This window comes from Acanthochromis polyacanthus, chromosome 14, assembly GCF_021347895.1.
Source record: "Acanthochromis polyacanthus isolate Apoly-LR-REF ecotype Palm Island chromosome 14, KAUST_Apoly_ChrSc, whole genome shotgun sequence".
Taxonomy (NCBI): domain Eukaryota; kingdom Metazoa; phylum Chordata; class Actinopteri; family Pomacentridae; genus Acanthochromis; species Acanthochromis polyacanthus.
Genome location: NC_067126.1, coordinates 27,075,362 through 27,090,072, shown reverse-complemented (window position 1 = coordinate 27,090,072; position 14,711 = coordinate 27,075,362). Strand labels below are relative to the sequence as shown.

The window sequence follows — 14,711 nt, the reverse complement described above, 5'->3', positions numbered from 1 at the left end:
CAAGTACTGAGTAAGGGGGTGTGAGAGCTCATGGTAATGGCTTTATTTGCCTGAATACTCACCGCACGCCTCTTACTGGGGACATCATTAAACCCAGAGGACAAAAAAAAAAAAGGTTGAATGTGAACCTCCATATCCGCAGCTCCCCTCATGCACTTCAGTTCTGTGAAAACCCATCACACTTACATGGAATAACACAGGCTCACCTTGTCCATTTTAACATGTTACAATATGAACACTGAGTCTAGAAATCTTGCTTTTCAAGAAAAACTGACAAGTTCTTCTCTAGCTTCTCCTATAAAGGATCTATTCAATTTCAACATGAATCCAGTGTTCTCCCAAGGTCCTGGTGACGCCTCCTCACATATGAGAAACTGCTTGCATTTCTCTGCTTTATATCATTGTAGAGTGAAAAATGTGGGACTTTTTTAGCTGCTACTCCATCACAACTTCAATTTTAGACATTTCAGAGACTATGATTGGTTAATACAATCATCGGCTACTGTATTCATCGGACACTGACATTGCATTAATTAAAAGTTACTTCAATCAAATGACAGACACATATGATAAACTGTTTATCTATTTGGTAAATGCAACCCTGGATTTTAAACCATGCAATGCTGTTGCTGCTGAGAATGATCTGAAATCAGTGAAACTACAATACCTTCAGGCATTTTTATCGCTCCACAACTGCCAGAAGATTCTTTCCAGATTTTAGATTCCAGACAAAGACAAGAAAGCGTCAGTGAATGTATTTGCAGTTCGGTGCTGATGATATCACCATCTTTCACACAACAAAGCCACAAGACAATGCATCGGATGCACAGCATAGGATGTAAACAAGGCTTTTCTTTTCATTCCCGTTGAGTGTGAGTTATGAAATCTCACACTGCTGCAGTCAGTGAGCAACTAGACTTTACCTGAACGATGGCTACTATAAAACTGACCGGTGTCAGCGTGTCTTTACAGTGTGTCTCCCCTCTTGCTAACTGGCTTCACTTTAATTATACCTTAGAGCTATAACAGGAAAGACGCCTTTGTTATGAGACCACAACCCCTAGACACCGTTACACATCAGTCAGTAGATGCCATCTGTAACAGTTTGAGAACACCACAACAATGCATTTCTGCTTTTCCGTCAATCAAAAATTAGAGGCATGGGATGGGAAGGTAATGTTTTCCCACTCTCTCTTTCTCTGTCACCATAACATAACTCCATAACTTGGACTCCTCTAGCCCACCAGGTCTCCTCCTCATCCCACTCATCAAACAGTCTATGCTGCAATCAGTGTCTCTGCGTGAAAAACCAGGACACAGTCTCCAAATTTGCATCTAACTATCAGCTACAGCAGCTGGATATCTGTGCAAGTGGCATGCTGAACACACTGTTCCCCAGCTCCAGTAAACATAAACAGTGAGTAATTCCTCAGTGTACTTGTCCTCAAGATCTTCCTCCACTGCTTTCTGTTGCTGTGCTGTGCAGTGGGAAGCAGCCTTAAAGTTGTGTTTTGTGTATTTCCGATTTGCAAACAGGCAAATTACTCACAAAAGGTCGTATTTTATAAAGTGTTTAGAGAGATGCAGACACATACAGATGGAAAAGTAACCAACCTTAACAGGGGAGCTCCTGGTGGCTACAGGCAGCTCTCTAATCGCAGTGCCCGGAGGAGAGGCGGATATCCCGGCTGCGTACCCCTGCAGGGAGCCCCCGGCTAGGGACTGCCTGCCGCCCGCTCCTCCTCCTCCTCCTCCGCTTCCTCGCTGGGGCCGCTGCTTGATACCATCCAGGAGGCGAACCAGGAGGATGTTAGCAGGCAGGTCGTCCACCCCGCAGTCCACCAGGATGCGGCACTCCGGGCAGCGGAGCTCGTTCCGGGAGCTGACAATGTTCTCCAGGCAGCGGCGGCAGAAGGTGTGCTGGCACGGCAGCACTTTGGCCGTGGTGTCCAGGCGCTCCAGGCACACCGAGCACTCCAGCAGATCCAGCAGCGACGAGGAGTCGTCCATGTCGGCGGAGAGGGTGAGCATCTGGGCTTCAGTGTCCGTGGGGACGCCGCGGCGACTGTTTGGTGTACCGTGGAAGAAACGGACCGGGGGCGCAGAACATTCTGGGAGGCGAAGCTGGCGAGAAGCAGCCCACGGACGCCTCGCGACGGTGTCCACGCGCAGTTATCCCCCCGTGTTGTGAATGTTCTCGGCTGCTGTCTCTCTCAACGTGTTTGTGTTGCTCGCTGGCTTCTCTCTCTCTGAGTCTCCCCTCTCCCTCTCTCTCCGTCACCCTCCTCTCTCTCTCTCTCTCTCTCTCTCTCTCTCTCTCTCTCTCTCTCTCTCCAGCAGCTGTGCAGAAAGCGGTGAGGTCACGCTCTCATCATCATCACCCGCGCGCGGATCACAACTGCGGCGCGCGCTCACGCACCAGAGAAGATTGATAAAGACCGAAGGAGACAGACAGAGAAAGAGAGAGATTGAGAGACCTTCCTCCCACCAGAGGCATCCATCCGTCCATCCAGCTCCTCACTGATGAGATCTTTCTCTCCTCGCACCTTCACTCTGGCTGCTATGAAGCGCTGCTGGGGTCACACCTTCCAAACAAATCTCAAAGGTTCCTCTCACCTGCTGACGAGCAAATGCAAGCAGAAACACATTCTCTCAATCCCCACGGCTCACAGTCATCAAAAACACACAAACACGCCGCTTCACATAAGTTGATTTTAGGTTGTATTTTTGCTTCATTTCTGTTCAAAATGCAGCCCAGCTACATAGCCTACAGAAAGCATCAGATACCGATGATTGAAAAACACCGCATGGGATCGATTTATCTGCTGTCTTGCTCTGTGATGCCTACCTGACAGGAGCAGACATCCTTTCTGATTACCTCAGTAACTACGTCCAGCTTTGGGGTAAAATGTGGCTTGTGGCGCCGCCTGGTGGACGCCAGCTGATTTGTTTGTTTCTTGGAGATGAAATCATAAGTGAAAGTTAACCAATCAGGCCTGTGGGAATACAGGCCTAAGATCAGCAAAGTCAGATCATCTCAAAACAAAACACAGCATTATAAAGTTTCAAGTATGCTCTTTAAATGCAATCTACTGAACATTTGCATGATTTTTTAAATTTTTTTTTCATAAAAAAAAAAAAATGCAGATCCATTATCGACCGCCCTCCATTACATATGCTGATGCTATTCAGGTGACAGAAAGAAAAATCTGACCTCTACAGTGAACGGTGACTTAAGGGTCACTGCAAATCAATACAAATTTGTCCTGAGTGATCACTGTAATCCTAGGATGAAACATTTCTATCCTGATATGAGAGCCCTTCCCCAGGATGGCAATCCCCACGTCCACAGAGCAGAAAAGGTCACTGAATGGTTTGATGAGCGTGAAAACGATGTGACTCATATGATGTGAGCTTTACAATCATCAGATTTCAACCTGACTGAACACCTACGGGAGATTTTCGATGAGCATGTTAGAGAGGGCTCTCCACCATCATCATCAAAACAACCAAATTATTGAATACCTTTAGGAAGAATGATGTTCATTCCCCCAGCAGAGCTTCAGAGATTTGGAGAATAACGCTGAAGTTGTTCTGGTGGCATGTGGTAAATGAGTTTTTTCAGTTCATTTTTCAGCCGCCTGTAGGTTTCGACAATGTGCGAGACTATCTTTAATTATGAGGTGCAACTATTACATATTTTCAGATACAGGTGAAAACTGCAGCACTTTCACAGAATTATGTCTGGAGGATAAATTCTGTCATATGCTATATGAGGTGCACAACACAGAAAAGGGACAAGAGAATGAGTGTGTGCTTGTGTTATTCGTGTTGTGTGGGAATTAATCTGCTTACACATTTGTATTGCAAGACCACATAAATCATTGCATTCCAAGGTTTGGTTTTAGTTAGGTTTAAGGGTTTAGGTTAAAGTTACTGTAGGAGTGAGGATTATGGCTAAGGTTATGGTAAAGCTCCAGCAAAAGAATGTAAATGATGTCTTCTGAAGTGATGGAAACACGTCTGTGTGTGTCGTTCCTCAGCCATGACTGCCTCGCTTTGCTCGTCCACCTGTTCAGACCTGCTCCGCTTTCACATTCAGGAGGGGTACGGAGTGATTAAGACAACTGTGTGTGTATACGTGCCTCTCTGTGGGTGTTTGTGTGACTAATGTGACGCCTTCCTGGTTGAGGGGTGGGCCCGCTATTTACCACCCACGACGACAAAGCAGAGAGTGGACTGCTCAGGCACACAATGAGAAAGGAGGGGAGGAGGTGTGCGACCAGATTTACATTACTCAAATACTGGAGCTGCTGTACTCTGTAAATCATTTCACATCAAAGTTGCAGTATTGCAAAGGGTTTGATGAGAGCATTGTGGTATAAAAACACACAGCCGTTCTGTATGTGCAAGCTTATAGAGAATAAATGAAGCTTTCAACAAAGACGAGTCAAATTACACATCAAGTAATAAAATGTGGCCTGGTGACTAAGCTGAACTGAGAATGTAACACTAATTTGGTTCTAAAATCCCTGCGCATGGACAGAAAAAAATTAGCTACAGAAGACCCACAACTCCATAGAAAACTATTTGCAAGAGGGGCTTCTGCTCATTTTCAACTTCAAGTGAAATCAAGGTCAAACAATGGGGTAACTTGAGTACTTATTGCACTTTCTCAGCTTAGCGGTGACAGGGAGCTCCTGCTGCATTTAATCTACAAAGACCTGCCACTTTTTTTAGGTCTATTTGTGTCCCTGTGGCTGCAGAACAATGCTACAGAAACTCAGCTACTTATAACATGTGTGTTGTTGTTGTTGTCAGGCCTCGATTTCGAATGCCTCACTAGTGCAGCGGCCCACGAGTGCTGGCAACAAGCCCAAATTCATGAAGTCTGCCTCTCTCTCTTTATCATAACCCACTCATGTCCTATGCCCAGTGTGTTTCATCTGCTTAATACAATTCTCCACAGCCAGTGATTCAGAATTAAAGGGGAACTACAGGGAGAAGTGAACAAAAATGATTATTGGATGAAAAGCCCCCCAATCCATTTAAGCAGGATGGTTAGGGCTCCCTGTAGGATGCAGTGCTGTCAATATTAGACAAAAGGTGGTTGCTGTTTACCCAGTAGGCGCGTCAATTAGGAATGATAACTAGTTTTTTGGTGATACAGGAGTTAAAGAGCTATGTGAGATGCCACTACGACTGGGATTTGTCCACACAAATCTATTGCACATGCAATCTACATGCTTCAACAGTGTAGATGTACATCACATGTTATATATAATATATAAAAATTCTTCCTTTATTTAGCACCCTTAAGAACAGCATTCACAAGATGCTTTGACAGTCAAACCAAGGCATAAGGAGACAAGGCAGAGCAGTCAAATACAATAAATAGTCAAAATAATTAGCTGGATTAGCTCCCATGTCAAACAAAGAAACTAGGCAGTTTAAAAATTAAAGAATAAGATTGAAGCTTAAATGTCAGAAATTGTAATTATTAATTAGAGAAGAAATAATTAAAGATGACACCATGGAGTGGTACAGTGCCTTGGTAGTTAGCACTTTCATCTTGCAGCTAGAAGATCCGGTTTGCGTCCCAGCCTTCCCGGGATCTTTCTGCATGGAGTTTGCATGTTCTCCCTGTGCATGCGTGGGTTTTCTCCGGGTACTCCGGCTTCCTCCCACAGCCCAAGAATATGCTGAGGTTAACTGATGATTCTAAATTGCCCGTATCCCCTGCCTTCACCCCAACTCAGCTGGGATAGGCTCCAACCCTAATGAGGATTGAGCGGTGTGTAGATAATGGATGGATCACACCAAAGAAGCTATATACATTGATCAGCCACAACATTAAAACCACTGACAGCTGAACTGAATGACACTGAACATCTCATTCCAGTGCACCGTTCTGCTGGGAAACCTTGGGTCCTGGCAGTCATGTGGATGTTGACACTTATCACCCACCTAAACGTTGTTGCAAAGCACCACCTCCATCCTCATGACAACAGCGTTCTCAGACACTGCCACAACACAAGACAATGGCTTGAAGAACACAACAAAGAGCCTAAAGCATTGACTCTGATCTTCAAACTCCCCAGATCTCAACCCGATTGTGCTTCCATGGGATGCGCCGGAACAATCCTGAACCCCAAGGAGGCCTTCCATGCCCTGATGGATCATGTTTATGCTGCACAACGAGCTCTGACACAATATTAAACAGGTAGTTTCACTGTGGTCACTGGTCAGAGTATGTATGTAGTGATGTTAGACATGTGAAGGCTGTCTCAATTCTGTAATGCAACAATATATTGCTTTCTTTAAAAGCTGAGTGAGTGGTGTTAAGATTCCCCATGACTTGGCAAAATAACTTAGTTACACTGGGGCTGTTGTGATTTTCCCATGGACTTTAAGTATTTTATGCTCCATATTTAATACTGTTGCAGCATTGACTTTTATTTTTCCACTAATGAAAAGAAATGTGTAGCTTTTATTACTGCAGTGTAGCTGTTTTGCAATTGAATCGTGTCCTTTGGGAAATCCTTGTTATGATGATATAACTTTGAATTGCGCTGACCTGACTTCAACTTCATTTACATCCACATTCTCACTGCTCTTTTTCTGCTCTCCCTTTTTCTTCTGCACGAAGTTACTTATCTTTAGGGTTCAACCAAAGTTTCACATACTTCTCTATTCACTTTATTCCTTATCTGTAATAAGCTTATTCGTTCCATCGTTTCTCAGCAAACACTCGAGTTCTCCCATGGATGGATCTAGATAAATATGAATATCTTGTTTGCCCGAGCCAAACGAACACAATGAATATGTAGCATGTCTGTGTATCTTTCCTATGTACCTATACCATACACCTCACTCTCATCAGCCAATGTCTTTCGTTCGTGCAAAAGTAGGTTAGCTGACACGGCAGTTACCATGGTAACCGGCTCTTTGCTTCCCCGTTGAAGAGTAGTTAGAGGCTGCGTGTGTGTCCTCACAGGCCATGTATGTGTGGGAGATTTACAGGGGTAATAACAAGGTCACTGAGTCTGTCGTAGGTAGGTTCAGTGGTACGCTGTGTGTGTTCCACAAGACATATGGGGCATGCTACTTTAATGTAAAAAATGTTTAAAAAATACTAGCAAGTTCAAGAGATTGATATTTCAGATAGGGTTACTCAAAAAATGCTTAATAATTTCACAATTTTTAGAGGTGTTCTGCCTGTGATGTGATGCATGAGCTCATGTTTTTATTTTCTGTTTGAGCGGAGACTGGTTGCTGTCATCTACACACAGTGAATAATGTACAAGTATATTTCTAGTGTCGCCATAACCTTGGGATTCAATGGCGAGTTTGTGGATGTGGCTGTAAATATTAAATATGAGATACATGTGATATTAACCATTGCTTTTTTATTCTCTTTTTTTCCCTCTACTGCATTAATTTCATCTTTGGAACATGTCAGACTATATTTTAAAACATCTAGGGAATACACGAAGGCTTTTCAGGGCACATAAAAACCACCAGGAAGTTTTTTTTAATGATTTTGCTGTAAGTTGAAGTCACTCTAACTTCATTAAACCAAGCAGTAAATTAGGCCCCCACTGACTGCTGTCTTCTCTGAGCTGCAGCGCTTTGATTTGGGAGTAAAATCAGGAAAACCAACCTTTGACAGCTGCTTTAAAACTCTGATGTCCTACATTAATGTACGGTGGCCTCAAACACTCTGGGGGCTCTAAGCATATTCCACCAACTAATTCACCAAGGAACTGTAACTCTGCAACTCACTTGTGTAGCATAGTTTAATAGCAGACTGATAAAATAATGTGGAAGAAAATAGGATTGCAATATATGAGGGCAATATAGTGGGTAAGCAAGAAATGTACAGTGACAGCTACTACACAGCTTCACTTATTATGTTATTTTTAGTGCTGAAAAGACTGAATATATGTGTTGATATATGCCAATATGTCCCACGTGAAAACATCATATACTACAAGATTTATAAGAAGAATACATATTCTTTTCTATCATAAATCCTGTAGTTTATGTCTCACTTTTTTGTTTACTTCCATGATCAGGTGTGCAATAAATATCATATATAAAATATGGTGCACACATTACATACCTTATTTTAGAAGAGTATAGTAAATTACCTTTTATCTCTTGTTATTTTATTATATTTTTCTCCAAGTGTATCATCTGTTTTGTTATAGACTTTATAGCATGTTATTTCAATGTAACGTTATTCCCCATTTCACCTTATGCAGAGTTGTTTTTGTGTTACATCCTGCATCATTGTAAATACAGGTTTTGCTTAATATGTGTTTTTGTCCGGTTTCTGACAGAGCAGCCATCATTCTCTCAGCAGAACTCATCACTCTTCTTGTTATCCTCTCCTCATCCTCTCTTTATCCTCGCTTCTCATCTAATCTCCCCTCCTCTCATCCTCCTTTTCAGTCAGGAAGCCCTGGATCGACATCAATGAGACTCTAAAGCAGGGGGAAAGACAGAGAGACGGAGAGGAGACAGAAATGAGAGAAAAGGGACGTAGACAGAGGAACGGAGTGAAAACAGGACAGAGAAAGTGCCAAAAAAAAGAGACATTGACCAAGAAAGAGGAAAACATAATAGATAAGGAGAAAAAGAAAATTGGGAATGAGGCGAAGGACAGGGAGACAGAGAGTGAGAGGGAGAGTAAGTAATTACAGGACTCTCAGTGTTTTCAAAGCCCCTCTTTTATCTCATTCTTCCTGTGTGTGAGAAAAAAGAAACAGCGGAAAGAGAGAGAAGGAGGAGGAGAAGAAGACTAAAGTCCAAGCTTTAGTCCAACTCAGACATCAGGCACCAGCCAGCTACATCACAGACGCACTCCAACTAATTTATGCCTTCTGTTTCAAAAACATTTATCATCTGAAAGCAAGTGTGTAAGTGTGTGTGAGTTTGTGCAGAGTCCAGGTAAAGCACTTTAATGGCACCATTGTCTGTGTACACTAAGCGTCCAAAAACAACTACAACTACACAATTGCACTGTCTCTGGTTGTCTGGTAAAGTAAAGAGGAAGTAGTAGAGGTAGTTGTAGTTAGTGTGCACTATTAAAGCATCAGTAATAGCATCAGAACCAAAAATAGTGATAGTAATAGAAGCTGTTTTGGTATTGCAGAATATTCCAAGAGTATATGGCAAGTAATACAGCATACTTAATTAAATACTACTGCATGTAAGCAATTGAAAGACCTGTGTCAGATAATTCCCCTTCTGATGAGTAGAAGGTCAAATTTCTTTTTAAGTCTTTTAAAAAATCTTCTTTTCTTTGAAATCATTATATATTCTGAGGAAATCAAAGGAAATGGTTTGGAGGCATGTTGATGAAATATTTTGACAGTATAAAATAAGTCTCTGTTTTTATATCTCTTCTTCACTTGAGGGTCATTTGGAGGTTTATTCCTTAGTTTGAACAAAAATAAGACACTCCTTATCATCAGGTACCAAGGTAGGCAGTGTCTTTTCAAGCCAGCATTCAGGTAGCTTCTCATACAAAACTGACGGACAGTTTTGTGGACTATTACTTTAGGGTTTTGAAAAATCAACATAATAATTTAACAGACTGGCAAAAAGTCAATATCGCCTTACCTTCTTAGCTTTTACCACCAGGAGAGATCACTGGTGTAATAGATAGATAGATAGATAGATAGATAGATAGATAGATAGATAGATAGATAGATAGATAGATAGATAGATAGATAGATAGATAGATAGATAGATAGATAGATAGAGATAGACAGACCGACAGACAGACAGACAGACAGACAGACGAGTACTTTATTAATCATTTAAGGGATTGATAATGCATAAAAACATCTATAAAATACATACTCTCCAGCCGTCCTTCATCTATACACTGCTTAATCCTCATTAGGGTCATGAGGGGCTGAAGTCTATCCCAGCTGACTTGGGGTGAAGGCAGGGGACACCCTGGACAGTCTATCACAGGGCAACATAGAGACAGACAAGTACACTCACACCTACAGACAATTTAGAATCACCAATTGTGGGAGAAAGCTAGAGAACCCAGAGAAAATCCACGCATGCACAGGAAGAACATGCAAAATCCATGCAGAAAGATCCCAGGCCAGGGTACAAACCAGGGACCTTCTAGCTGTGAGGCAACAGTGCTAACTACCAAGCCCACTGTATAGCCTTAACCTAACTAAATCCCGATGCACTCAATAGAGGACATCCTGGCCTTTCGAAGTGATATCCAATGTGAGTGGGTGGAATGAGGGGAACTTTGTTTTCATGCTGAGGCAAGATGGAGACTGCACCAAAGTGCAGACCTTCTGACTGTTGAGAGTTTAATTTATGCTCATGTTCAATTTAATTTAGTTTCTTCAAGTATCATTAGAAGATGGATTGCCATTCTTGTTTTCTTGTCAGCCTATTTCGATTTCTAAGTATCACCTTTTTTTGTGGTTTTTGTCTTTTTGTTAAAATTCTGAAATTGTGAGTTGCTATTTTAGCTCCAAAAAAGCGGGAAATCACAAAAACAAGTTAAAATTTCCCCTCGGGTTCTCAGGAGGTTAAAGAAACACTAGATTTATTTTTTAAGTCAAAATAAAAGACAGTAATTTAAAAGGATTTAGAATAAGACAAAAACTCTTACAGTGACAAGTAAAATATCATGTGCAAAGTCCTCAGAGGATACACTCTGTCTCCGCTACTTGCACAGAGGAGACTGTAATATTACAACAGGTAATACCTTGTAAATGGGTGATATTTAGCACAGCAAGAGAGTTAATTTCAGTCACTAGGTTGGGTTAAATGAACAACCAGCATTCTGGGTGGAGCAAATCGACCCATCAGGTGTTTTGGCCCATAGTGCGCCAACAGTGGGGTTAAGTTTTGGTTATTTTCAACACACCAGTTCTTTCTGTTTGAGTGTTGACATTATTTTCAAGGGATAACTTACCCCGGTTTACCTGCTTATTTATGCGCCTCTTGAAGATCTTGGGTCCACACTTTTTTGAGCTGTCACTACAGGCCTATGAACACTAGATGGCGGGGTCGAGTCGTAGCCTGCAGCACGTTAATTGCCCCACTGAACGTCAAGTCTACCTGGGACACGTTAATCTGTCTCCCATTCAGGGCGGAGAAAACTTCTCACTTTTTTTCTCATCAAGGAGGAGCCTGCAGACACACCGACATGCACCAATGTGGAGGCTGATACCCAACTTGGGCTGTGCGGAGTAAAGGAACTCTTAGACAGCCAGTCCCTCGGCGATGCTGAGCCGACACCACGCCACAGATTGATCACCGATCACCAGGACTGATCGCCCGCCAGCTGATCCCGCGGTGCCCCGGGGAGAAACCAGACCAGCGCGCCCCCCTCTCTGGAGCTCCAGGTGAGACGTGCGAGCAGCTCCGCTCTCAGGAATGCACGGACGGATTGCTGCAAGACTTCGGGGAAATTCCTGAGCAACACTTTTTTATGCCAAGCAGACATGTGCTTTGTTGTAATTTTACATCTAAGAAAAAATAAGCTTAAAGTTGGTGAGGGAAATGTTAGGTTTTATAAAATAAATACTGCAGATGCAAAAAAATATATACAAATACGTGTATGAATAGTCTTCAGTTAGTGGTGATTGTGTTGCAAAACATGCAAAAGTAACTTAAAACAACCTATTTAGATTAATTTAAACACCTGAATGGCCAAAGTCTAATCATCTGATTGTAAATGCAGATTTGCTGTAAAGTGCATGAGATTGGAGGAATACATTTCCAGTGTTGTGATTTGCATGGATGCCATCTAAAAGAAATGCATTTTTAAACAGTGTGTGCATCTAAAGCATACCATGAAATAATTCTGAAGTATGTGGAGGGTACTGTACGTGTTGGTGCAAAGGTTTTAGCCCAAGGTGGTAGACAAATTAGATTGTGTTTCACTTTTCACATCACTACAGTTCTAGTGTGGGCCTCACTTGCTTTGTGACAAGGTTATGATTTTGAATCCGAAGCATGCAGCCCCTGACTTTTTACTGTGATGACAGTTGCCTGTCTGAGCTTCATTAGAGAAAACAGGAAACTTGGTTTGCTCAATTATTAATAGAGAATAATTCCCATAAATTTGTCACATATCAGTTAGTTTGGCACTTCTGTGGCCGTGTTTGAGCAAGTGTGCATGTGTGACCCTGCACACCTTTCTCCACTGTCTACATAATTGTTTTCTTGGTGCCGCCTGACTGTCCCGGGCCCCGGGGCCCCTGGGGGAAGTCCTGCCCGCAGACAGGCAGCTCGGCCCGGCTGGGGACATGCCGGGTCCTGCCGAGCCTCTGAAGTCTGCTGGCTGGCTTTGAACTGAAGCTGCTGGAGGTGGAAATCAATCCGTCTCTATCCCCCCTCGCTCTCTCCCTCTATCTGAGTCTCTCTCTTCCCCTGCAGCCCCCAGAGCAGCCCATCTTTGCTGCCATTGAATCTTTCATGTTCACAGGTAGAAAGGAAAAGGAGACACAGAAGAAACAGGAGGGAGTGTAACTCATCTTCAAAAGAAGTTAATATGGTTTCTTAGGATTAAAGGGATGAAGGCAGAAAAACTAACAAAGCCCGCGCCTGTAGTCATGTTCATCCCATACTACACCGAAGTGAATAGATAATGTGTTTACTTACTTGTTGCTCTGTCGCTTAGCACTGCTTGCTATTGGAACTCACACAATAACTATTTATTTTGGAGTCGTATCGGAGAAAGGCGCAGGGATTCTTGTGTTTTCCCTGTGAAAGTTAATGTTGAGATTTATGTAAGATGTCACAGCTGAGACCAATCCACACAGCATGTCCCTCTCCTCCCGTGGAGAAATTTATAGAGCTCAGGAGGCCTTCTGGGGTTGAATGTTTCGTAATGCCTGACACATCTAAGAGGAAATTCAACAAAACACGTCATTCGGAGTTTACTTATGGAAGTAAAGTTATTTCAGCTCATTATGTTTTTCCATGGCATAATTTATGGTACAAATGTCTGGTGGAGTGTACCCACACTGTGTTACCAGCACCAGAGCTGCAGGAAACCTGCACACTTAGTATAGTGTTTAACATGATTCTAATAATTATCTATATAAGGATGTCAAACTTGTACTGTGTTGGCGATGTAATGGAGCCAAAATTTTACATTTATCTCCACAGAAATATTTGCATCTGTTTTCTTTTTTGCATTTTACATTTTGACTATACTCAGATGCATCCACCTCAGTTTTATTGTATTAAAGCTGGACTGTGCATGCTGGTTTACCAATAGCTCACAAAACGTGTATTATTATTTTCAACCGGCTAAAGAAAAAAAAACATTGCATTAAAGTGATCGTTGCAGAAAATCGACATGAAATGCCAGAATATTTGTTTTAAGTGATGAAATTACAGCTGGGAAACCAAAATCAGCATTTAAGAATGTCAAGCATGCTCAACATGTGTAGCAGAAAGTCAAAACAAAAGTCTTTTTCTGACAATATAGCCCAGCTTCTTCTTTCTTCTCATTCAGAAAGTGACTAATTACTCATTATTCTCAGTCATCAAGACAGACAGAGTGCCAGCTTAGGACGTGATGGTGGATCTTCTTTGCATTCCCTCTGTGTCTTCCAGGAGGTCGCACACAAAATGAGAGGTAGCTGCTCTTCATTACATTTTAATATATGTACAATAATCCCAGAGACGCAACATAAAAGCAAAAAGCCTTTCTAATCATAGGTTTCATTCTCACCGCTATTATTTCCCCATGCACAGTGCAGACAGATCAACAAACCAATAGTAAATCAGCAGTTGAAACCTCACCACGTAGGCCCTGGGGAGCAAGTTTAATCAGATTGGGGTTTGTGGTCTAATTTGTGTTTACTTAGCAGTCCTGTGTATGAGGAGCCTACCTCAGATAGACATCAGTCTCTTCTGTACAGACTCTGCGGAGAAAGGTCTCGTACTTCACATCTTACGTGATGGAAAAACTGAAAAACACACAAATACATGAGAGTTTGTGCCTTAAGACAAACTTAAAACAGACAGTCGGGTGCTGGTTGGCACTTAGAGGAAGTCTTGCGCACCGTGGCAGGTTTGATCTCTGGTTGTGATCTTTCTGGTTGGTGGGAAAGTCAGCTGGTGGGAAGTCTGTGAGGGATCATGTGCTTGTTGCGCTAAGTTGATTCACCTGTGCAGATGTGTGTAGGATCTGAGATGGTAGCGTGATCCGTTTTATGCCTTGCTGATGTTGCCTGTGGTGGCAGGTTCGAATGTTTGTCGGTTTGCAAACACCTCCGAGTGGGAACTTTAATTCATAAAGCTCTCAATGGATTGATGAAGATTTTAGCTTTGAAGATTCCCCTTCTCCCACAACCACATCCATCTATCACTGCTCACTGGTGGTGGTGAAAAACACTCAGAAAACCCACAGATTTTCTTTTAAAAGGTGTGGAAATGCACACTTACAGTGCGTTGTGATCAGTCCAAGAAGGGGAAACAAACAGGCAGTAAATTATGCAGATGCAATGATAATTATGAGTTGTAGCTAAATCCTGGCCTGCTCATTACAACAAACAACTCATTGTGGTTCATAAACAGCTTGTCCTGTATTGATCTGGAGTGTTGGAGACTCTTTAATAGTTTGTTACAGCACTGTATAATCAAGAATTATCAACCAATGCAACACCATTACTGGTGCGCTCTCAAAAAACAAAAATATG

The 14,711-nt window shown here is 42.4% G+C and overlaps 2 protein-coding genes across 5 annotated transcripts in view; one reads left to right on the top strand and one right to left on the bottom strand.

Moving 5' to 3' along the window:
- Positions 1–2,886, bottom strand: part of LOC110957562 (E3 ubiquitin-protein ligase SH3RF3) — a 112,861-nt gene extending 109,975 nt beyond the window's left edge. Inside the window, exon 1 of one of the 3 annotated variants that reach the window (XM_051958867.1) lies at positions 1,615–2,886. In XM_051958867.1, the coding sequence (XP_051814827.1) occupies positions 1,615–2,031 (417 nt within the window). In that variant the 5' untranslated portion in view covers positions 2,032–2,886. The remainder of the gene's footprint in view (positions 1–1,614) is intronic. The other 2 variants (XM_051958866.1, XM_022203620.2) reach the window with 2 other exon arrangements.
- Positions 2,887–10,790: 7,904 nt separating this feature from the next.
- The window catches only part of edar (ectodysplasin A receptor), a 42,251-nt gene continuing 38,330 nt past the window's right edge, over positions 10,791–14,711 (top strand). The window contains exon 1 of one of the 2 annotated variants that reach the window (XM_022203619.2): positions 10,791–11,399. The gene's annotated coding sequence lies outside the window, so the exon portion shown is untranslated. The remainder of the gene's footprint in view (positions 11,400–14,711) is intronic. The other variant, XM_051959253.1, reaches the window with a different exon arrangement.